The 23309-nt window shown below is 45.3% G+C and overlaps 3 protein-coding genes across 3 annotated transcripts; all 3 read left to right on the forward strand.

Moving 5' to 3' along the window:
- Nucleotides 1–284: 284 nt before the first annotated feature.
- LOC109760087 (uncharacterized) lies at nt 285–3621 on the forward strand. Its single transcript, XM_020318925.4, has one exon. It carries the CDS (start codon nt 495–497, stop codon nt 3387–3389), a length of 2895 nt encoding a protein of 964 aa, XP_020174514.1. The 5' UTR covers nt 285–494; the 3' UTR covers nt 3390–3621.
- A 6168-nt stretch (nt 3622–9789) lies between these two features.
- On the forward strand, nt 9790–10206 carry LOC141025659 (putative B3 domain-containing protein Os03g0621600). The gene has a single exon (XM_073501573.1). It carries the CDS (start codon nt 9790–9792, stop codon nt 10204–10206), a length of 417 nt encoding a protein of 138 aa, XP_073357674.1.
- A 6074-nt stretch (nt 10207–16280) lies between these two features.
- Nucleotides 16281–19582, forward strand: LOC109760085 (uncharacterized). Its single transcript, XM_040391567.3, has one exon. The coding sequence runs from the start codon at nt 16709–16711 to the stop codon at nt 19328–19330; it is 2622 nt and encodes an 873-aa protein (XP_040247501.1). The 5' UTR covers nt 16281–16708; the 3' UTR covers nt 19331–19582.
- Nucleotides 19583–23309: the final 3727 nt, after the last annotated feature.

A 23309-nucleotide genomic window follows, 5' to 3' on the forward strand; every position in this document is an offset into this window, starting at 1 on the left:
ATACATCTCTCAGCAAGTCTCGGTGACTGACCGCCGGCCTGACCGGCGACTTCAGATTCTAAACCGCCGGTCGTTGCACGGCCTGTCAGTTCCTGAGTTATAACCACTGGTATATATTATCGCTAGCTGCTCTCCGTCACTCACTAGTACATACATGTACTACATCTAATCTGCTATGAACAGACACCACAGGCTACATTGTTTGGACGTCCTGTGACCTCCGGCCGTCGTGCAGTGCAGGCCATGGCATCCACGAAGCAGCCCAGAATCCGTCCAACGAAGGACGACTTCGATCTTGACCGGCAAATATGACTGGTGAATGGTGACTCGCGTCTGTGCCCACACATCTGCCATGGTGCCTCATCCATCCACACGTCAACCCAGCTCTGCCCTACATTTCCAGCACATGCGTTTTTAAGAGCATCTCCCGACGTAGCACCGGGAAAATATACACACTCTTTCATAGCACGTCGCAACCGATCACCACCACCACCATGCCTCGCTCACCTGCCGAGTTCGTCTTGCTCCTTATAGCAGCGGCAATCTGGAGCTTCTTCCTCGTCGCCGGCGCAGGGCAGCTCCAGCCGAGCTGCATAGGGCGCGAGAGGGACGCGTTGCTGGCCTTCAAGCAAGGCGTCAGCGACGACCCCAAGGACTACCTTGGGTCGTGGCGACAAGAGCGCCAAGATTGCTGCCAATGGGCAGGCATCACCTGCGACAACGTAACTGGCCATGTCGTCGAGCTTGACCTTGGCCAAGGAAATTATTTGGCCGGCCAGATAAGTCCTTCCTTGCTCTCTCTAGAGCATCTCGAGTACCTCAATCTCTGGGGCACGGGACTGTGTGGGCCTGGTGGTCGTGTTCCAGAGTTCTTGGGTTCCTTAAAGAACTTGAAGTATCTTGATCTGTCCGGCATGTCTTTCTCTGGTATGGTGCCTCCTCAGTTTGGCAACCTGTCAAAGCTAGAATACCTCGACCTATCCCGCATACATTTCAACAATACGCAGATGGTCTTAACAGACATCTCATGGTTAACCCGTCTACCTCTGTTGGTGCAACTTGATATGAGTCTTATCAACCTCAGCTCAATAGCCGATTGGCCTCTTGTTGTGAACAAGATTCCATCTTTGAAGTTGCTCCGTCTTGTTGAGTGCTCGCTTTCAAGTGCAAATCAATCCCTCACACACCTAAACCTCACAAATCTTCATAACCTTGATCTCTCCTTTAACCACTTTGGTCATCCAATCGCGTCCGGATGGTTTTGGAACTTAACAAGCATCAAGGACCTCAGCCTTGCTGGTAACTATCTGTATGGTCCATTTCCTGATGCACTCGCAAATATGACATCCCTCCAATGGTTAGATTTGCAAGACATGGGTAACAAAGCCACAATGACAGTGGACTTGAAAAACCTATGTGATTTGGAAGAGCTATGGCTTGATGGAAGCCTCTCCTCTGGAAACATAACAGAGTTTCTAGATAAATTGCCACAATGTCCATCCAACAAATTGCAGTACTTGTACTTGAGCAGCAACAATATGGCTGGAATTCTTTCCAACAGAATGGGGCACTTAACCAACCTATTTTGGTTCGACATTTCTTACAATAACATTACTGGAGCTATACCGCTAGGCATTGGGAATCTCTCTTGTTTACAAAGCCTTGTTCTTTCTAACAATTTTCTTACTGGTGCTATACCGCTAGGCATCGGGAATCTCTCTTCTTTAGAAGCTGTTTATCTTTCTAACAATTTTCTTACTGGTGCTATACCGCTAGGCATCGGGAATCTCTCTTCTTTAGAAGTTCTTTATCTTTCTAACAACCTTCTTACTGGAGCTATACCGCTAGAGTTGGGAAATTGCACTTATGTCTATCTCTCAAATAACAATTTTAGTGGACCTATACAACTAGGGATAGAGCACTGCACTACATTAGAAGAACTTGACCTTTCTGATAACAATATTACTGGAGTTATACCCCCATGGTTGGGGAATTGCACTAGTTTGAGGCACCTTTCTCTTTCTAATAACCTTCTCGTTGGACATGTCCCATCTAAGATCACCTTGCTTGGCAATTTGACTGAACTCGCCCTTGGCAACAATAATCTAGATGGTGTGATCACGGAGGAACACCTAGTTGCTCTAAAGAACTTAGAACACCTTGATCTATCACACAATTCTTTCTCTGGTCCTATGCCATTAGAGTTTGGAGCTTACAAATTAGTAGAATTGACATTATCCTCCAATTACTTCAGTGGACATATTCCGATATCTGTTTGTATGTTGAGGAACCTACTTGTCTTGGATTTATCAGACAACCTTTTAGTGGGTGAACTTCCCCGGTGTTCTCGAGAGCCTAACCTGGTTTTCCTCCTCTTAAGTCACAACCATCTTTCTGGCAAGTTACCATCATCACTGAAGAACTACAAGAGTCTAGCATTCATGGATCTTTCAGCAAATAATTTCCATGGAAAATTGCCATCGTGGATTGGAGACTTAGTATATTTGCGCTTTTTGCAACTAAGTCAAAATTTCTTTTGTGGGGATATTCCGGTGACTATCACAAATCTTAAACGCCTTCGTCAGCTCAGTTTAGCAGGAAACAATATATCTGGTGTTATACCATGGTCTTTGTCAAATTTAACAGCAATGACCCAAAAACATACAAAGAGACCTGGGGTCGACATGTTTGTATGGTACACCGGCTATGTGGGTAAATTTGGAGAAGTTTGGCCCATTGTGATGAAGCGCCAAGAACTTAAGTATGGTAAAGGAATTTTTAATGTGGTTGGTATGGATCTATCACTCAACTACCTAACAGGTGAAATTCCTGATGGGATAACCTCTCTTAATGGATTGTTGAATCTAAACTTCTCATGGAACCAATTAAGTGAAAAAATTCCTGGGAAGATTGGAGCCATGAAATCACTTGAATCATTGGACCTGTCAAGGAACAGCCTTTCTGGTGAAATCCCAACAAGCTTGGCAGACTTGACTTATTTAAGCTCCTTGGACTTGTCATATAACAATCTTACAGGAAGAATTCCAGTGGGGCGCCAACTTGACACCCTCTACTTGGAGAACCAGTCCATATACATGGGCAACATTGGTCTGTGTGGCCCTCCTCTTGAAAGGAATTGCTCGGGAAACAATGCACCGGAGCATGACAATCAACAGAAAATTGAGAAGGTTTCTGAACCTGTGTTGTTCTTTTACTTTGGACTTGGATCTGGGTTGGTGGCTGGCCTTTGGGTTGTGTTTTGCACCCTACTGTTCAAGAAAGTTTGGAGGGTTGCATATTTCCGCCTCTTTGACAAGTCGTATGACAAGGCATATGTGTTTGTGGTTGTTACTTGGGGCAGGATAAACCGAGAGCCGATAGAAACTTAAGTGTGACAACCAATAAGGTAATGCAAATCAGGTGATGTATTTTCACCCTATACTGAATCTGGAATAAATAGAGGTACCGAAGCATTTGGCAGCTTATGCTAGTATGTGTTCTTTTCTCTCTAGTAGACTTGTAATATGAACTTTGGTCTAATGCATGTAACTGTTATATTGGTTTGTACTTATGGGTCATGATGAACCTGCATGGATTTAATTTCCCAGCTCTTGTTCCTTTCGTGTTAATGGTTTGTAGTGTGTAAATGAATGTTTTGTGAGTCTGCTAGAATGTTAAGCTTTTCAGTGATGCTTGTTCATACATTTCCCAGAGCTTATCAACTACTTATTGAACTAGCACAAGCACATTCTACATTATCTAACCATACTCGTCAATGTCGAGTAGACAGAGTGGCTGAAAATAAATGTTTCCTTTTTTTCTTTTGTATTAAATTAGAACTGCACATCAATAACTGAAACCGATTCTTGCAATGGTGATTACTGAAAAAAAGAACATATTTTTTTCTTCAAATTCTAGATGTAGCAAGCAGTGTAACCACAAGAATTTGACGCAAGCTGTGGAACCACTCAACATATAAGGGAGTCTTGTTTTCTAAACCCCAAGAGCGGTCGCAAATAGCAATTGCACTGTAGGATACAGGATACATAGGAGCATCGGCACCAGCTACATACCATCATAATTCCTAGTTAATTAATTCAGTACAAATTAAAATAAGGGCGGTCAAAACTCATATCAGTCACTCAAGGAAATGCACCTAACTACCGCTCTGCCGTGAGGCCACCCACGTCAGTCACCGAGGATGTGGACACCATCCAAAAGATTCCCAGTATCTTTCTTCTTCATTCTATTTTTCATGGACAAATGAACATAGGTCAGGATGGGGAAATTAAGGGTCAAGATTTCAAAGGAATAGCAAAGACAAGTGCAATGGCACGCAAAAAAAAATTGCCCTCTAAAATCGAAGAACTGGATTTGTTTCCATTTTACAGTTTGCAACCCAGTTAAACAAATCCCAGATCATAGTGGGACAGACTCCATGCAGACACAAATTGAATTATTCACTTGTCACATACATGGAAAATTTCACAGTGATATGTCTGCATCGATAATCACACATAAGAGATATATGATCCACTAAGCAAAAAAATGTAATATATTTGCTTGAAAACAGATATGGAACATTCGTTCCACTATACATGCATCTACCTTCTAGGATAATGACCATGTTTATAATTTTGAGCATATAATTTTTAGTTTTGCAATTAAGAACACCTGATAATTTGAAAAACAATGATAAAGCCGAATGAGATGTCCATTCTAAAACACAAAACAAGTCATCTCCTTAGCACCACTATAGGTTGCTATTATCAGACTATATGTGGGAAAGAACAATTTCAGAGCATGTCTTCTGGTGCCAGCACAAGCTTTAGCAAAAGTAAGCCATGGAGAAATATTCCATGATCTGATACTTCGGGGCATGTCTAGCAGACGATAACGAATGCCACCAACAATAAGATTTTCAATTTTGTATCAAGTCTCGAGTCCACAAAAGTATTACTAGCATCGCTAACATAGTATATTAGGCGATACAGAGTTAAAGTTGGAGTCATCCGAGTACCAAGTAGCAGTAGGGAAGTAAATGGTAATTGGGTTCGTAGAAAGATTATTTGCCTTAGGTGCCCATCACATTAGTCCAATTGAGGGGGTCTTCTGTAATCTTTTGGAATCCAAGAAACAAACCTCTATCCTTTTCTAACATACCTCTTTAATTTCTCTTATCTATCCACAACATCTTTCTCAACTAACCAATCACGCACCCCCAACGACGTGCAAGGGACACCCTTATCCTCTAATGCAACACCTGTATTACGGGAGTGTGTCCCCTTTTGACACCTTATGTTATGAGTTTATGATCACAGGACCCAGGTGTTTTTTAATAATCTTAGCAGAAGCATTCTAAAATGCCGCTTGGCAATCAAGTGAAAATGAACTAAGGAATCAATCATATAACTAACACCACTCTGCAGCTATACCAAACAGTATGATGGAAGATGCACACGGCAAAATAACATGACCTCAACAAGAGGGCAAACCTGCTAGGATCAAACTTCATTGTAGGGAACGTGGGAGACCAGCTCATCATAAAAGGATGAAAAGTACCCAAACATCCATCCTCTTCTGGCAACTCGTACACTTGACACAATGTCCTGCACTTGATATCCAGATACAGCACGAATGGATTCATCCAAAAGAACACAAACTCAGCATTGTCCCCCACGTGGACTATCATATCAAAGATATGCTTAGCCTCAACCATGCAACCTGACATCCTCAAACTAGTAACCATGTCGTGCAAACAAATGGTGTCCAGTAGTAACCAATTGCCCCCTTGTGGAGCCAGCCATGAAGGTGGAGCTCCTTCAACTTCAAATCAATGAGATATATAGCAAAAGCATCATCGGCTCGTGAGAACATGGTGTTTAAATTGTTTAGCTGCACACCTTGTGGTAACTGAATTGTCGACAAACTTGATGCTGTCACATCCAAGACAAAAATGCTGCTCAGGACAGACGGGATATAGATTTTATTGCTCGCAAACATGTACGAGTTTTCTATCCAAAAGAAGAGAAGAGGTATATATGTGTCGTGGGCGACGTATACATATGCTAGGCACCATCTTGCAACACATACACACACACGGACGCACGGCACAATGGAAGTATTTGTCACCATGGCAAACTCCATCGACACATATAAGTAGGACAAGCCATCGCCTTCTTTGTGGAAGACCACACCCTGAGAGAAACTACGAAGTCCCGGTATTGGAGGTGTGCGAATGGTGGGACATCGACCATGCCTCTACTAGGGCAAAGCGGACCCCTGCTCCACCTCCATTGCGCCTTCGGTGGCGTAATTCGGTGAAGATGATGTCGTTACAACAGTTTCGGAGGTAACTGAATTGTGGTTGCCGACACCGTCGAAGTTGTAGTTGGCCACCGTTAGGATGACGGCAACAAGCTCCGCGGGCAGCGGCATCGGGATGATTCAGGCATTACGATAGAAGCCGAGGAGGATGTAGCTCTCGGAAACAGCGGAGGAAGGCATGAGTGGAGGCGTGGTGCAGCCAACGCCCGCAGATGGAGCCGGCGCAAACAAGGGCTGTGGGGGAGCCGACACAAAGGAGTATTTCGATGAGGAGGCTGTCGTTGAGCACCTTGGATACAGCAGCTGCCGCTGCCGGTGGGGAATGCATGTGCATCGCCATGCGCACACGCTTTCTTCTTGAGCTCGTCCATGGAGAATCGGCAACCACAAATAAATAAAATGTAAATGGACGTCAACACAATAGACTGATTGATTCATACTGCAAATGCAGGAATCCAACACACGACAGACAGCTAAATTACAAACTGGACGAACTGAAATTTGGAGGAGTATCGAAGAGATAGAGAGAGACTGGATCTTAGTTACCATTCGGGAATCTCGGCATCAAAGATCCCGGTCTAACTATTAAGGCCCATTGTGTGAGCGCCAAGCGATGTCAAATGTTATCAGCAGTGGCACATAATCTCTGTTTTTTTAACATATATGAACAATTTTTCTTCTATACATGTCAATTTTCTCTTTGAAGTCATGAACATATGTTTCGATGAAGGAACAATTAATTGCACAATAGGTAAACATCACTTTTGAGATACGAGAATTAATCTCAGTATTCATGGACATCTATTTCAAAATACATGAATATATTTAACAGATACTAATATCCACAAATAGTCTGAGCGTATGGCACAAAAAGTTATGTCAACTCTGTGAGAGCCTCTTTCACGAGTAGCATATAAAACTAAATGAAAATGAAAGAAAAAACCTCTAAACCTGATATGTAACTTATTATTTTGATAAATGTTTTTGGGTTTTTACAATATTTTTTTTGTTTATTATTTCTACAATAAAAGTATACTCCTTTTTTTCAAGTTCTCCAAAATGCATTTTTTCGAAGTTTCTTTGAGTGCTTTTTTTCTTTGTATATAGATCCTTGGGTGTCATTTTCGTGAATTTTTGCACGCTCCTAACGCACTCGAGCATCTTCGGCTCAAACACAAATTGTTTCAGTCATTTTTATTTCATAAAATTTACTATTCATCATGGATGTAAATGAGCCGGGGCACCAAAACACTGCACGTAGAGTAGTATACTCTATATCCTATACGGAGCGCCGGTTGTCTACAGTTGTTAACTATACAAATACCGTATGTCTCAGGGGCCATTGGCAATGGCGCGACATCGTTAAATGCCAATACATTTGGCGCAACATCTCTAAGACACGGTGGCCGACGGAGGGACCCATGCTCGGGGGAGACACGGTGCATTAAAGCACGGCAATGCGGTCACCAAATATTTTGTAACGTTATAATCGATCACGGGGTGCACGGGGCATGTCCTGTGCATGCTCCTGACACTAGCATGGCATGGCGCCATGCCGTGCATTGCATTGCATGGACCAGCTAATTAATTAGTTGCTCGGCGCACAGTGGCAAAATGGTGCCGGGCACTGTGCATGTGTGTCCGCGTGTGTAACGTAGCCTAGCGTGTGTGTGCTGCATGGGTGGGCCGGCGTACGTCGTCGTGATTTTGTTCGTTTGTGCTGTCTTTTTTCGTGTGCGGTGATGTGCCGTTGTCTCTCCTACTTTTGCTTTGCTGCACAAGACGTACGTATGTCTGTCGATCGGGTCGGCTTGGGTCCATATACCCCTTGTCCTACGTATGGTGCGCCCTGAAGTATCGGATCCAAGATGGGTATGCCATTCAGTTCATGCAACGAAAGCAAGCTGTCCTTCGTGCATCGTGTTGCTGGCCAGCAAGAGCGTGTTTGGTTGCCTGCATTTCTCTCAACCAGACCCGTGTGGAAAGTTTGTAGTCCGTTTGATTGCCTGCATACACTATTGGGCATGCATTGCACGAAATTTAAAGCACCTCTGGGCTGACTCGCTGGAAACACTCAGATCGGCAGTTTCTCTAGATGCAGGCCCGCACGATGCACGTGGGCGACAAGGACTGCACGCGCTGAGCCATGCTCGTGAAGCCGCGTTGTTTCCCGAAGCGCCGGCAATTATTATCCTCACCGCTCCCTCTCCCCTCTACCCACTCTCACCGGCGGCGGCGGCGGCGTGAAGCAGACCGGAGAACAGCAAGGCGACATCCGGCCCCTACAAGGGCATCCGCATCATCACCTCTGGCATGGCAATATCGGTAAGCACTTTTTTCACCTCTGCATGTACTAATTCACATTTGATCCTCGTTTAGGTTCGATCCACGTTAGGGGGATGGGGAATCGGTTTAATTTGCCCTAAGAGTGATCATAACATCGTCATGAGTTCGTAGTACTGGTAGATTTGAGGTTACCAGTCGGGAGTGAGTACAAGGGTGAAGCAGTTTTGGGGGTAAATCTTACACATCAGTCATAGATCTTAGCCTCGTCGACCCTCGAGGCGTTTGGAGCAGCGGTTGCCCTTGCCATTGTTCTTCTCCTCGAGTTGCATCACCGTCTCTTCTTCCTCGTCGAGGTCCAGATCGATTGGCATGCTTCTATGTCCTGGCTCCGGTGCCCTTACAACCATTACCACCGCAACTTCTTCTTCTGCTGCCATGGCTACCGCTTCTTGTTCCTCCTCTACCGCCACCACAGTCCTTGTCGTGAAGTACACTGCACCACGATGGTCATGAGGATGCTCATACTCTCTGTACTTGGCCCACTTTGACCTCTGTCGAGCATCGCCAGAGTTGTCCTGATTCATGGCCCAGCGAAGGATGTCGACTGACATAGCGCCCTTTGCTGGGTCAGAAATCAGCATCTTCAACTCCTCCGGCGTCGCCTTCTTCACCACTGCGTCCGAGTCTTTCTGCATGCTGCCACGCTGGTGAAGTTGGAGCAAACTTCCATGGTGTTCTCGAACTTGGTGCGGTCACCAAGCGAGCACCCAAGAAAGAAAGCCCTCCATCCAATGCCCCAAGGGAAGGGGTTGGGGATGGGGTTGAAGTTGCCGCTGGAGTTCATGGCTGTAGATAGGAGGAAGAGTGTGTGTGTGTGTGTGTGTGTGTGTGTGTGTGTGTGTGTGTGTGTGTGTGTGTGTGTGAGGGAGAGAGATGACCGAGTGAGATGGTGGGTAAGTAGTGACCGCGAGGATGGGTAAATAAAGGGGTTATGGATGATAGCTTTTAATTGCGATCAACCTCGGAACTTTGTTGTGATCTTCATAATGCACTCTCTTTGTAATGCGGATCGACATGGAAAACAAGGGCAAGGAGTTGGTGCTGCCATGGAGAAGGGCAAGGAGGTCGCGCCGCCCATGGAGGTTGCGCCGACCACGCCTGACGAGGTGGCCACAGATGTGGATGTTTTGCCGGAGGAACCCAGCGCCTAGCGGCAAGCGCCGTAACTACGGCCACTACCAAGAGCATGGAGGTCCAACCCACTTCTGCAAGGTGATCCTTGCCCCTCAACTTGAGTGCATCCCGATGCCTCTGGACTTGACCAATCACTTCTCGGCGGTGCCGCAAGAGTTCAAGCTGAGGACCAACACCGGCTACTCATGGAGGGTGACTATCCGGCTGATGGATGGCAGGGTGACCCTCGATCAGGGTTGGGCCCCCTTTGCCGCCGTCCATCAAATTAGGATAGGCTACATGGTGATGTTCAAGCTGCTCACTCCGAACACGCTCAAGGTCATCGTCTTCGACGATGAAGGCATTGAAGGGGTGACCAAGTGCGGCAAGCCTGATGATGCCTTCTCCCTCAATGCCTAGGATTGCCCTTCCTATGCTCCAGCTGGTTTAATTTCTTATCGTACTACTTTGTGTTTGAACTAATATGTTTATGTGTGGCACTTTGTTAGCTATGGTTTAGAACTATCTTATGTTGTGGGTATATGGTCTTTTCTTCGCACCGCTGTGTGCCGGTAACCTTACCACGTCGCCGAACAGGTTACCAGACAACGACTGTTGCATGAAACCAAACACCATGTAGTTGCGTGAACCAAGCCAATGCAGGCAACTAACGCTATGCGAAAATTGCTACCCTAATGCGAGAGGCCTAAATGCAGGAAATGTACCAATGTACAGATGTCAACTTTTTGCCTATTTTCGGCCGTCGGCCATTATCGAGTTTAGAGAAACTTTGCCAAAAATATTTGTTGGTGTCTGAATTTCTGCGACACGACGCGCAGGAGATTACAAGCTGAGCCTATACGGTTCGTCCACGTCATTCCCGCAGATTCAGGGGTTGGAGTGTTGTTTTTGCGGAGTTTCGGAACATCTTCGTTAACCCGCGACTAGTTCTTTCTACAGTGGAGTTTTGTGTCGTGAAACATCAGGCCAACAACGGATCGACCCACACCTTGAGGTTCGCTCCAATCACGTGCCAACCACCAAGTAGAAAATGAAGCCGGTTGTGAACCTGTACAACATGTCGTACTTCTATTTCTTTTGCCACACAATATATGTTGTCGAGCTCAAGGCGAGTCTATCATACTTGTGCTAGCCCGACATCTTTCTCGTTCCAGTGATGCCAACCACAAACCAGACTATCTCATAATCCTCGTCGCATGGGCATGCTTATCTTGGTTGGATCACACGATGGGCCTAGAGTATATCTCTCCTGATCGGAGGGGCAAATTTCATCTTGCTCGTCCATGTCCCGTAGCATGGGTCTGGACAAGTCGAAAACCTACCTTTGTAACTATCCAGTCACAAAGTAGTGTTTGGTCGGTCGAAAGCAGGTCTGTTACCATCCCGAGTACATGCGTCAGCTCAGGTCTTAGGACATATAACGTATGTTGTACTAGAGAATCATAGATGACATATCGTTGCGTCTCATAGTCTGGTCTGTCTGACTTGGACCTTATCTTGACTTGGATCCGACTATATCGGATCCCACCAGACCCTTCTGAATCCATATTAACCTGTTAGCATCCAATGCTCCATGGCTAGTGAGACCGAGCCATCCACCGTGGCATATGCTAGTCTAGTCGGCTGCGTATCCACACAACCCTTTCGACTAGGGACCTTTTAGGAAAGTTCTCATGTAGTGCATAGTCCCACAAACAAGTGATATACTCGATGATATATACCATTGATAATGTCCAAGGACTATATTTATTCATAAACACATAGGAAATATCATCATACATGATTGCCTCTAGGGCATATCTCCAAGAACACCCTTTTCCAAAGAGATGGCGGACGCGGACTGTGAGATGCTTGCCGAATATGTGACGATGGATGCCATGGAGCCCCTTTCCTAGAAGGTTGTCAAGCGCGAGTTGTATATTAAGGAGCTATATTGTGTAACTGAATGTTGACGCTATATGATGTTGTACTCCGATTTATTTTAATTATGAAATCCTAGTTGTCGTAATACGAATATGAAATATATTGTGTGCTTGATATGAAATGTAAATTTGATTACTAAATGAATTAAAAATAATAGGGCAATTAGGTTGCTTATTGGGTTTTTATATTGCAGACACCACCGTGGGTGATGACCTCATAAACTAACACAATTTCTAGAAAGTTGGCGTGTTGGATCGGTGAACAGTCACACACGACATCCGGCCGACAAATGTGTCGGTTAGGCCACCTTGCACAGACATTTCCACATAAAAAGCATGTGTAATGAACAGCCCTTTGCCAAATTATTTCATCTAGACACCGTATGTGATGTATTGAATAACGCAAACGATAGAATTATAACTATCGTGTGCGAAGGCCACCCCTATCATAGACGATGTTATGCAAAAAATTCTGTGTGATGTACCATATGAACCGAAACGTAACATTGGAATTCACTGTGTGGGATGCTAGGAACTTCTACAATATATCTGTTTGCGATGGCTGTCCCAATAGCACACGAGCTCTTTTTGCGTTGCATGGGTGACCGGAGAAGATATCGCCAACGATTTATCTGTGTCGTGTGGGATAGCCCCCCCCCCCCCCCCCAATCGCACACACATACAAGGTGACGGTTTAAAACTACATCACGGAAAGGGTGTAAAAATCGTTTGTACAAGACTTGCCTGCACTAGTGGTAATACGTGTGTCAATTGCGGATAGGCCGTTCCTTTCAACCGAAACAAGTGGTGAAACACGGTGAGAGAAACCGAGTTAGAAATAGAGGTTTTGGTATTTGGTGCATGCACAGTTCCCGCCTTTTCTCGTATTGGTGCTTCATGGGCTCGGTGGTCCTCTTCTCGTTTGGGCCACCATTGACCTCATTTTTAACTTCCTTCTTTCTACTTTGCAGTTTTTTCATCTTCAGGTGCTTTGGCTATCTGTCAAAAAAAAGTGCTTTGGCTTGATGTGAAGAATTTAGAGCCTACCATCAAGGGTATATTTTCTCTCTTACAATAAGGCTCTTTGAGGAAAACCCAAACAACATGATGAAGACTGACATGTGACGATGGGCAGTGGCATGGCACCCAAGAAGATGGCACAACACTAGCCGAATGAGACGGTGGTGCTCGGAGTCGGCAATGTAGACTCTTGGCTGCGGCACTACACCATTGGGGGGAGGGGGGGGGGGGGGGGGGGGTAGTTGCAACAAGCTCACCGATGCAATGAGCGAGATCGCGTGCCTGCGAGTTCTGAGGTTGGGCGTCAGTGTCAATGACAACCTCACTATTGGCCATGTACGGACAGTGAAATAACACATAAAGGCATCATGGCGGCGGGGGGAGGGGGGGCGCACATGGCCTCCCTCTCACGGTCGATGGCGAGGAGGTCGAAGACTAGTGGAAACCATCTTCATAGTGGAGGCACGCGTCGACCCTGACGATGGTGGGCAACGTGATCCGATCATGGATCGGACAACCAAAATAAAGATGTCGGACAAGTGATCGATGGGAGAGAAAACCATCTAATAGGTGGGATAAAAAAACTCGGTTATGCACTGATACACACACACACGTCCCACTGTGTATGATGGCTATTTGTATTGACCCTCATGTGTATATAGAGTAAAATGTGACCTACAAGCTATAATCGAGTTTGAGCTTGTATGAAGAAAGATAGGGGAAATTACAAGGCACTCGCCAGCCAGCCGCAACAACAATTGATATTTCGTTTTAGCAAATAATCCGACTTTGTTGATTAACTAACTGAATCAAAGGGACCGAGATACCTATTATAAACAAATACCCTTGATAAAACAATAGGTTAGAAGGACACACCATCTTCTACACACTTTCTGACGATACGAAGAAGCATCACCGGAATAAGGACAAGGACGCGACCAAGATATCCCCCCCTGCCGCCGCCGCCGTAGCGCGCTCCCCGCCTCCCTCTCCCCCAACCCCTCCCCCTCCCCCTCCCCCGCACTCCCGTCCGCCCGCTCGCCCGCCCCGCGGGCGACGGGCGGTCCCCTGCCTCCTCTCCGTCGGCCTCCTCCCGGTCCATCTCCCTCCCCCCCCCCCCCCCCCCGCCGCCGGAGCCGCCGGGCCCTGCCCGCGCGGCGCTGGCGGCGGCGGGCCATCCCTTCCCCGCTCGCTCTTGGGGGGCGCGGGGGCCTCCCGATGGCGGCGGTGCAGTTCGGCAGCTGTGGTGGGGTTCGGCGGCGATATTCTGGCGAGCTCCGTGGTTCTCGGTGCGGCGGCGCAGCCGTTGGCCGCGGGGCGGCGTGGCGGTGCTGGTGGCCGGCGACGCCCGCGCGGCCCATATCTGGGCCCTTTCGGGCTCCATCTGGGCTTGGGCGGGCCAGCGACTTGGTGCGTGGCGGCGCTGCTCCCTGGTTGGTAGTGAAGTGGTGGTGGTCTGCGGGCGGTGGCGGCTTCGTCGGCCGGCGAGCTGCAGCGTGACGGCAGGGGCTGTCCGGACCCTTTTGGGTCCGGCCGGGCCTCGGTGCCTGGCAGGCCCCTTGTCCGCGTGTACGGTCGGCTCCGCGGTGGCGGTGGTGGTTGTCCCCTCACGTCGGCGATGTTGCGGATGCCCCCAAGGCCACTCTCCCTTCTCCCATCCTCCGGGTACACCCCTACCCTCACTGCCCCCCGCGTACCGGGGGAAACCCTCAGACTAGTCCGGGCAGCAGCGGCGTCGTCGTCGCCTCCTTCTTGAAGGTGTTGCTTGGTACGCGGCGCTTCGGGTGCTGGGAACGTGGTGGTACTTCTCCGGAGGGTGCAGCGGTCGCCGGTCATCTTCGTTTCGTCGATCTGCCGTTGTTGGCATTTGTTTCTCTTCCTTTCTTCTCCTTTTTTCTTTGGGCTTGTTTGTGCTGCGGCCCCAGCACCTATCGTTGGATGTTCGGTGGTTGCTTTGTAATACAAAGCGGGGGTAAACCCTTTTTCTCAAACAATAGGTTACATCAAATACCTCAAAAAGTAGTTAACTCTAGCTTCACCTTTAGTATCTTTAAGTTCAACCAAGACTCGCTCAAGAAATCATAATAGACCTATTTTGGGATCATCCCAAACCTAAACAGTAAAATTTTGTTCAAGATATGCCAAACTATTGTATTGTCTCTCGGCTGTCGTTTTGAACGAGGTTCATTATGAATGGACCTGGCTAAATAATAGTTTGTGGTGAGCTGTCATTTGTCCGACATCTTTCTCTAAGTGGATGTGCATTATTATTATGAACAAAACTGTCGTATGTACATGATGAGATCCTTCCAGCCTCGCAAATTCTCCCAAACAAATTACTATGGACTGAGTATGGACATCATCATTTTGGGTTTCTGAAATATCTGGAATCAAAGAAATGGAAGAAAAAAAACTTAGAAATGAAGTTCAAGGAGTTAATATTTGGATATTTCTTCTCAAAACATGCAAGAACTCATTCTCCTTGGTTAGAGTAAAGAGCAAGAATTCTGAATGCTTGCGGAGCAGACTTGGTTTGACAACCATCTTTGATGCTAGCGCCTTGGAGTTGCCCGGTAGCTTTTTGTCCTATTATATACTCCCTCTATTCCACAATGTAGTGCGTCCGCGCTTTCCGAGATCTAAATTCGACCGTAAATTTAACCAACGAGACCGATTGCGGAATTCAGAGGTATAATTTTAGCTCCCGTCGCAATCGGTCTCGTTCGTTAAATTTACGGTCGAACTTAGATCTTGGGAAGCGCGGACGCACTACATTGCGGAATGGAGGGAGTATTTATATTGTTGCCTAAAGCAGGATTTGGATTGTCCGTCTTTGCCTTTTCTTTTGGTTTTTTCCTCTCTTATTAGATTTTTGATGTTTGGTTGTGTGCATCCTAATTATGCAGAGGCCGGGTGGGTACTCTAAATGTTTTGTATCGCTTGATGTTACATTTTAAGATAATAAAAGCACCCTTTATCGAAAAAAATTATGTGTGACAGTGATCCTTGATGCAATCCTGTACGTAGCAGCCACGGCGGGGCAGACGACCAACGACCTCCACACACGCATAGTCTCGGTGGCCGACCGGTGACTTCAGATTCTAATCCGCCGGTCGTTGCACTACCTGTACGATAGCACTAATCTCCTAGCAACACACACCACATGCTACATCATGGATGTCCACGGAGCAGCCCACGAACCAGTCAAAGGAAGGACGACTTCGATCTTGACCGGCAAATGGCTGGTGACTCGCGTCTGCGCCCACACATCGGCCATGAATAAACGAGTACCCTCATCCATCCACACATACGCAGCTCTGCTCTACGTACGTGCCCATGCATTTTCATGTGCACCACACTATAGCCGCCACCACCCCACTATCGCCACCACCATGGAAAAACGCGTACCTCATCCATCCACACGCGCGTCCGCAGCTCCACTCTACCTACGTGCCCCTCCCCCTCCTTATAAGTGCACCACCCGACGTTGCCCCGGGAAAATATACTCGCTATCTCTTCCTAGCACCAAGCAACCGATCACTGCCACCACCAGTCCACCATGGCTCGCTCGCCTGCCAACTTCGTCTTGCTCCTTATGGCAGCGGCAACCTGGAGCTTCTTCCTCGCCGCCCACGCAGGCAGGCTCCAGCCGAGCTGCATAGGGCGCGAGAGGGACGCGTTGCTGGCCTTCAATCAAGGCATCAGCGATGACCCCTACGACTATCTCGAGTCGTGGCGACAAGAGCGCCAAGATTGTTGCCAATGGGCAGGCGTCACCTGCGACAACGCAACTGGTCATGTCGTCAAGCTCGACCTTGGTGGGACATATTTGGTCGGCCAGATAAGTCCATCCTTGCTTTCTCTAGAGCATCTCGAGTACCTCAATCTCAACTGGACGCGACTGTGTGGGCCTGACGGTCGTGTTCCAGAGTTCTTGGGTTCCTTAAAGAACTTGAGGCATGTCTTTCTCTGCTCTCTTGCCTCCTAAGCTTGGCAACCTGTCAAAGCTGGAATACCTTGACCTATCCAACATACATTTCAATAAACGGATTGTCTTAACAGACATCTCATGGTTAACCCGTCTACCTCTGTTGGTGCATCTTGATATGAGTTGGGTCAATCTCAGCTCAATTGCGGATTGGCCTCTTGTTATGAATAAGATTCCATCTTTGGAGTTGCTTGATCTTTCTGCATGCTCGCTTTCAAGTGCAAACCAATCCCTCACACACTTAGACCTAACAACTCTTCACTTCCTTGATCTCTCCTACAACTTCTTTGGTCATCCAATCGCCTCCGGTTGGTTTTGGAACGTAACAAGTATCAAATACCTTGACCTTACTGGTACCTCTATGTATGGGCCATTTCCTGACTCACTCGCAAATATGACATCCCTCCAACAGTTAGCATTGAGCTACATGGGTAACGAAGCCACAATGACAGTAGACTTGAAAAATCTCTGTGATTTGGAAGACCTATCGCTTGACGGAAGCCTCTCATCTGGAAACATAACAGAGTTTCTAGATAAATTGCCAAGATGTTCGTCCAATAGATTGCAGTACTTGAGCTTGAGAAGCAACAATATGGTTGGAATTCTGCCAAACAGAATGGGGCACTTAACCAACTTATCATTGTTCGACCTTTCTTACAATAACATTACTGGAGCTATACCGCTGGGCATCAGGAATCTGTCTTCTTTAGAAAGCCTTCTTCTTTCCAGCAACCTTCTTACTGGAGCTATACCGCTAGGCGTCGGGAATCTCCCTTGTTTAGAAAGCCTTCATATTTCTAACAACCTTCTTACTGGAGCTATACCGCTAGGGGTGAGAAATTGCATTGAGGTTGATCTTTCCAATAACAAACTTAGTGGGCCTATACAACTAGGGATAGAGACTTGCACTAGATTACTGTACCTTGACCTTTCTTACAATAGCATTACTGGACCTATACCACCAATATTAGAGAACTGCACCAAATTATATCACCTTACTCTTTCTAACAACCTTCTTACCGGAGATATACCACCAGGGTTGGGTAATTACACTAGTTTGCAGTATCTTTCTCTTTCGAGCAACCATCTTACTGGACCTATACAGCTAGAGACAGTGAGTTGTACTACATTAGAAGTCCTCAACCTTTCTGACAACAATATTACTGGAGTTATACCGCCATGGTTGGGGAATTGCACTAGTTTGAGGCACCTTTCTCTTTCTAAGAACCATCTCACCGGGCATGTCCCATCTAAGATCGGTTTGCTCGGCAATTTGACTCAACTCGACCTTAGCAATAATAATTTAGATGGTGTGATCACGGAGGAACACTTGGTTTCTCTAAAGAACTTAGAGCACCTGGATCTATCACACAATTCTTTCTCAGGGCATCTGCCATCAGAGTTTGGAGCTACCGGCTTAGTAGAATTGACATTATCCTACAATTACTTTAGTGGGCATATTCCTGAATCTATTTGTATGTTGTGGGACCTACTTGTCATGGATTTATCAAACAACCTTCTCATGGGTGGACTTCCTCGATGTTCTCGAAAGCCTAACTTGGCTTTCGTCCTCTTAAGTCACAATAAGTTTTCTGGCAAGTTCCCATCATCGCTGAAGAACTACTCGAGTTTGGCATTCATGGATCTTTCGGTGAATAATTTCTATGGAACATTGCCATCATGGACTGGAGACTTGGTATATTTGCGCTTTCTGCAGCTAAGTCACAATTTATTGTGTGGAGATATTCCCGTGACCATCACAAATCTTAAACGTCTTCGGCAATTGAGTTTAGCAGGAAATAGTATATCTGGTGTTATACCTTGGTCTTTGTCAAATTTGACAGCAATGACCCAGAAACATCCAAAGAAACCTGGGGTTGACATGTTTGTATGGTACACCAGCCGTGTGGGTAAATTTAGAGAAGTTTGGCCTATTGTGATGAAGCGCCAGGAACTTAAGTATGGTGCTGGAATTTTTGATGTGGTCAGTATGGACCTGTCACTCAACAACCTAACAGGTGAAATTCCAGATGGGATAACCTCTCTCAGTGGGCTGTTGAATCTGAACTTCTCATTTAACCAATTGAGAGGAAAAATTCCAGGGAGGATTGGAGCTATGAAATCACTTGAATCGCTGGACCTCTCAAGGAACAACCTTTCTGGTGAAATCCCAACAAGCTTGTCAGATTTGACTTATTTAAGCTCCTTGGACTTGTCATATAACAATCTTATCGGAAGAATTCCACCAGGACGGCAACTTGACACCCTCTTCTTGGAGAACCCATCTATATACACAGGAAACATTGGTCTATGTGGCCCTCCTCTTGAAAGGAACTGCTCAGGAAACAATGCGCCAGAGCATGACAATCAACAGAAAATTGAGAAGGATTCTAAGCCTGTGTTGTTCTTTTACTTTGGACTTGGGTCTGGGTTTGTGGCTGGCCTCTGGGTCGTGTTTTGCACCCTACTGTTCAAGAAAATGTGGAGAGTTGCCTATTTCCACCTCGTTGACCAGTTGTATGACAAGGCATATGCGTTTGTGGTTGTTACTTGGGGCAGGATAAACCGTAAGGCGACAACAACTGAAGTGTGACAGCCAATACGATGATGCAAATCTGGTGATGTTTCTTCGCCCTACTACTGAAGTCTGAAATAAATAAAGGTCCTGAAGCAATTAGCAGCTTGTGCTAGTATATGTTCTTTTCTAACCGGTAGACTTGTAATACGAACTTTGGTCTAATGCATGTAACTATTATATTGGATTGTACTTATGAGTCATGATGAACTCGCATTATTTAATTTACGATCTGGTTCCTTTACGGTTGATAGTTCGTAATCCGTAAACGAACATTTTGTGAGTCTACTATACTTTTAAGCTTTCAGTGAGGGCTGGCAGGAGGGAACTAAAAGCCATCAAGCACAACAAAACGAACTAACAATGCGAGGGATCATCCATCTCTATAGAGTTAGGAATCGTCACATTACGGCTGAGCCAAGTTTCATATGGCTGCAAAACTGAGCGTCCAATACTTGTTGAGGGGGTCAACACGAGTAGGATACAATACAAGGGCACACATGTAACCAGTTTTTGCCGTGGCTCCCCATTTTGAAATGAAGGGTGGCTATTCGGTTTTTTATTTTGTTTTTTAAAAGATTCAGTTAGACAAGATGACATCTGAAATTTATAGCTAAAGAAGTGAAACCGGAGGTTTGGTGTATAAATTTACCATTGAGTTATGAGAACGTCCTTCCATTACACTAGTATATACTCCCACCATTCCTAAATATAAGATCTTTTAGAGATTTCAATACGGACTACATCTGTATGTAGTCCGTATTGGAATCTCTAAAAAGTCTTATATTTAGAAACAGAGGGAGCATTATGCATTCAGTGATGCTTGTTCATATATTTCCCAGAGCTTATCAACTACTAACTGAACCAACACAAGCACATTCTACATTATCTAACCATAATCGCCAATGTCGAGTGGATAGAGAAAATAAGTGATTCCTTTTTTCTGTTGTATTAAATTAGACCAGCACATCTCTAACTGAAACCGATTCTTGCAATGGTGGTTGCTGAAAAAAGAACATAATTTTCCAAATCCTAAATGTGGCAAGCAGTGGAACCACACACTACTAGGGAAAAGGCTAGCAGCAGCGCCGGTTTTCGGTATATCAGTAGCGCGGGGTGGCGCGCTACTGATACGACACTACAGCTAAAGTGTATCAGTAGCGTGTGCTTGCCCGCGCTACTGCTATACCTGCTTAGCAGTAGCGTTTTTGGTATAGAGCGCTACTGGTAGTTACTAGCAGCGCGCCTCCCTACCCGCGCTACTACTATTGTTGGGTATTTCTTTCTTGTTTTATGTCGTATTCATACACCATTATACAAGTTCTCATACAGTAGCAATTTAGAGATTGTTTTTACATCAAAATGAGTTATTACATCATTGGGTGAAAGAACCATGGATTAGTTTCAAGTGCATGGATCCAAAGTGACCAATGGTCACTTTGGATCCATCCACTTGAAACTAAACCGCAGTTCTTTCACCCAATGACATAATAACTCATCATCATCATCATCATCATCATCATCATATCATTAACAACTTATCATCATAATATATCATTGTCATATAACACCTCCTCATGATCATCATTTTTATCAATGAGACATCATATAGCAAGTTGGTCAGTAGTCATAATCACAATCCTCGTCATCATCAACTCTAACACATTGTACCACATAATAACACATTGTACCTAGGACCTATTTCTCTCTCATAGGACCTACTAGGTTCTTTTAGGTAAAATAGCATAAAACAAGATAAGATAGGCCCTGACTCTTCATTATGGAGAATGGAGATTATCCTGTCTCCAATTCTTGCCCTTCGCCTAATGTTGCTTCCAAGTAGCTCCCTATGAGTGACCATACATTTTTTTCCAATCTTTGATTGTCATGTCTTCATTGGTTTTAGAAATCCGATATGAACAGGAGTGATTCGTAGGATGACCTGGCCGTATATTCAAAACATCAAGGCGACCTTTCTGAAACATCAGATGAGGCACACACTCCTGCTTGATTATCTGTTGAAAAACATAGTAATAACTTCGTAGTTAGCAATGTAGTTCAGTTTTAGAAGAATTTATGCAAAAGATGCACAAATGTCGTAATACTAAAAATCTTACCATGACATCTCCATGGATGTTAGCATAGTTCAACACGTGCACTAGTGGCACATATTGACCATAATGTGGAGGAGTTTGATAATACATATTGTAATTCTCAAGATCAGTAATAAATGCGATCAGATGATTTTTCTCCTGATAAGTTAATTCTGAGCCATCGGTGTAGTAGGTTCTGTCTACCATCTTCCGCACATTCTTTGAAGAATGAAAATAAGCTGTCAACTATTTTGAAATAAACAATATAAATTACTTAATAACTATGTTTGAGAAACTCACATAGCCGTAGAATTGGATGCGTATCAACAAGGACCGAAATGTCCAAATTGTCTTCCTCGATGTCAGGTGATACGTCTCCAACGTATCTATATTTTTTTATTATTCCATGCTATTATATTATCCATCTTGGATGTTTTATATGCATTTATATGCTATTTTATATGATTTTGGGACTAACCTATTAACCTAGAGCCCAGGGCCAGTTTCTGTTTTTTCCTTTTTTTGAGTTTTACAAAAAAGGAATACTAAACGGAGTCCAATTGACATGCCAATTTTTGATGATTTTTTATGGACCAAAAGAAGCCACCGAAGAAAAAGAGTTGGGCCAGAAGAGACCCGAGCCATCCACGAGGGTGGAGGGCGCGCCCTACCCCTCTGGGCGCGCCCCCCTTCCTCGTGGATGAATCGGAGACCCCCCCCCCCCCCGGGCTGACGTGAGACCAACGCCAAAAATTCCTATAAATACAGAAACCTCTGAAAAGAAACCTAGATCGGGAGTTCCACCGCCGCAAGCCTCTGTAGCCATCAAAAACCAATCGGGACCCTGTTTCGGCATACTGCCGGAGGGGGGATCCATCACCGGTGGAAAACTTCATCATCCCGGCGCTCTCCATGACAAGGATGGAGTAGTTCACCCTCGGGGCTGAGGGTATGTACCAGTAGCTATGTGTTTGATCTCTATCTCATATTCTTGATATATGGCACGATCTTGATGTACCGCGAGCTTTGCTACTATAGTTGGATCTTATGATGTTTCTCCCCCTCTATCTCCTTGTGATGAATTGAGTTTTTCCTTTGAAGTTATCTTATGGGATTGAGTCTTTAAGGATTTGAGAACACTTGACGTATGTCTAGCATGTGCTTCCCCATGGTGACAATGGTGTATTCACATGATCTACTTGATGTATGTTTTGGTGAACAACTTGCGGGTTCCGTGACCTTGGGAATCTATGCATAGGGGTTGGCACACGTATTCGTCTTGACTCTCCGGTAGAAACTTTGGGGCACTCTTTGAAGTTCTTTGTGTTGGTTGAATAGATGAATCTGAGATTGTGTGATGCATATCGTATATTTAAACCCGCGGACACTTGAGGTGACATTGGGGTATCTAGGTGACATTAGGGTTTTGGTTGATTTGTGTCTTAAGGTGTTATTTTACTATGAACTCTAAGGCTGTTTGTGACACTTATAGGAATAGCCCAATGGATTGATCGAAAAGAATAACTTTGAGATGGTTTCGTACCCTACCATAATCTCTTCGTTTGCTCTCTGCTATTAGTGACTTTGGAGTGACTCTTTATTGCACGTTGAGGGATTGTTATATGATCTAGTTATGTTATCCTTGTGGAGAGAACTTGCACTTGTGAAAGTATGAACCCTAGGCCTTGTTTCGAAGCATTACAATACCATTTTCTCTCAATTTTACCACTTGCTACCTTTCTGTTTTTATAATTTCAGATTACAAAAACCTATATCTACCATCCATATTGCACTTGTATCACCATCTCTTCGCTGAACTAGTGCACCTATACAATTTACGATTGTATTGGGTGTGTTGGGGACAAAAGAGACTCTTTGTTATTTGGCTGCAGGGTTGTTTGAGA

This window comes from Aegilops tauschii, chromosome 6, assembly GCF_002575655.3.
Source record: "Aegilops tauschii subsp. strangulata cultivar AL8/78 chromosome 6, Aet v6.0, whole genome shotgun sequence".
Classification (NCBI taxonomy): Eukaryota; Viridiplantae; Streptophyta; class Magnoliopsida; order Poales; family Poaceae; genus Aegilops; species Aegilops tauschii.

What these genes read in the sequence shown, in the direction of transcription:
- LOC109760085 (XM_040391567.3), top strand. Translation starts at nt 16,709, where the DNA reads ATGTCTTTCTCTGCTCTCTTGCCTCCTAAGCTTGGCAACCTGTCAAAG.
- LOC141025659 (XM_073501573.1), top strand. Translation starts at nt 9,790, where the DNA reads ATGTGGATGTTTTGCCGGAGGAACCCAGCGCCTAGCGGCAAGCGCCGT.
- LOC109760087 (XM_020318925.4), top strand. Translation starts at nt 495, where the DNA reads ATGCCTCGCTCACCTGCCGAGTTCGTCTTGCTCCTTATAGCAGCGGCA.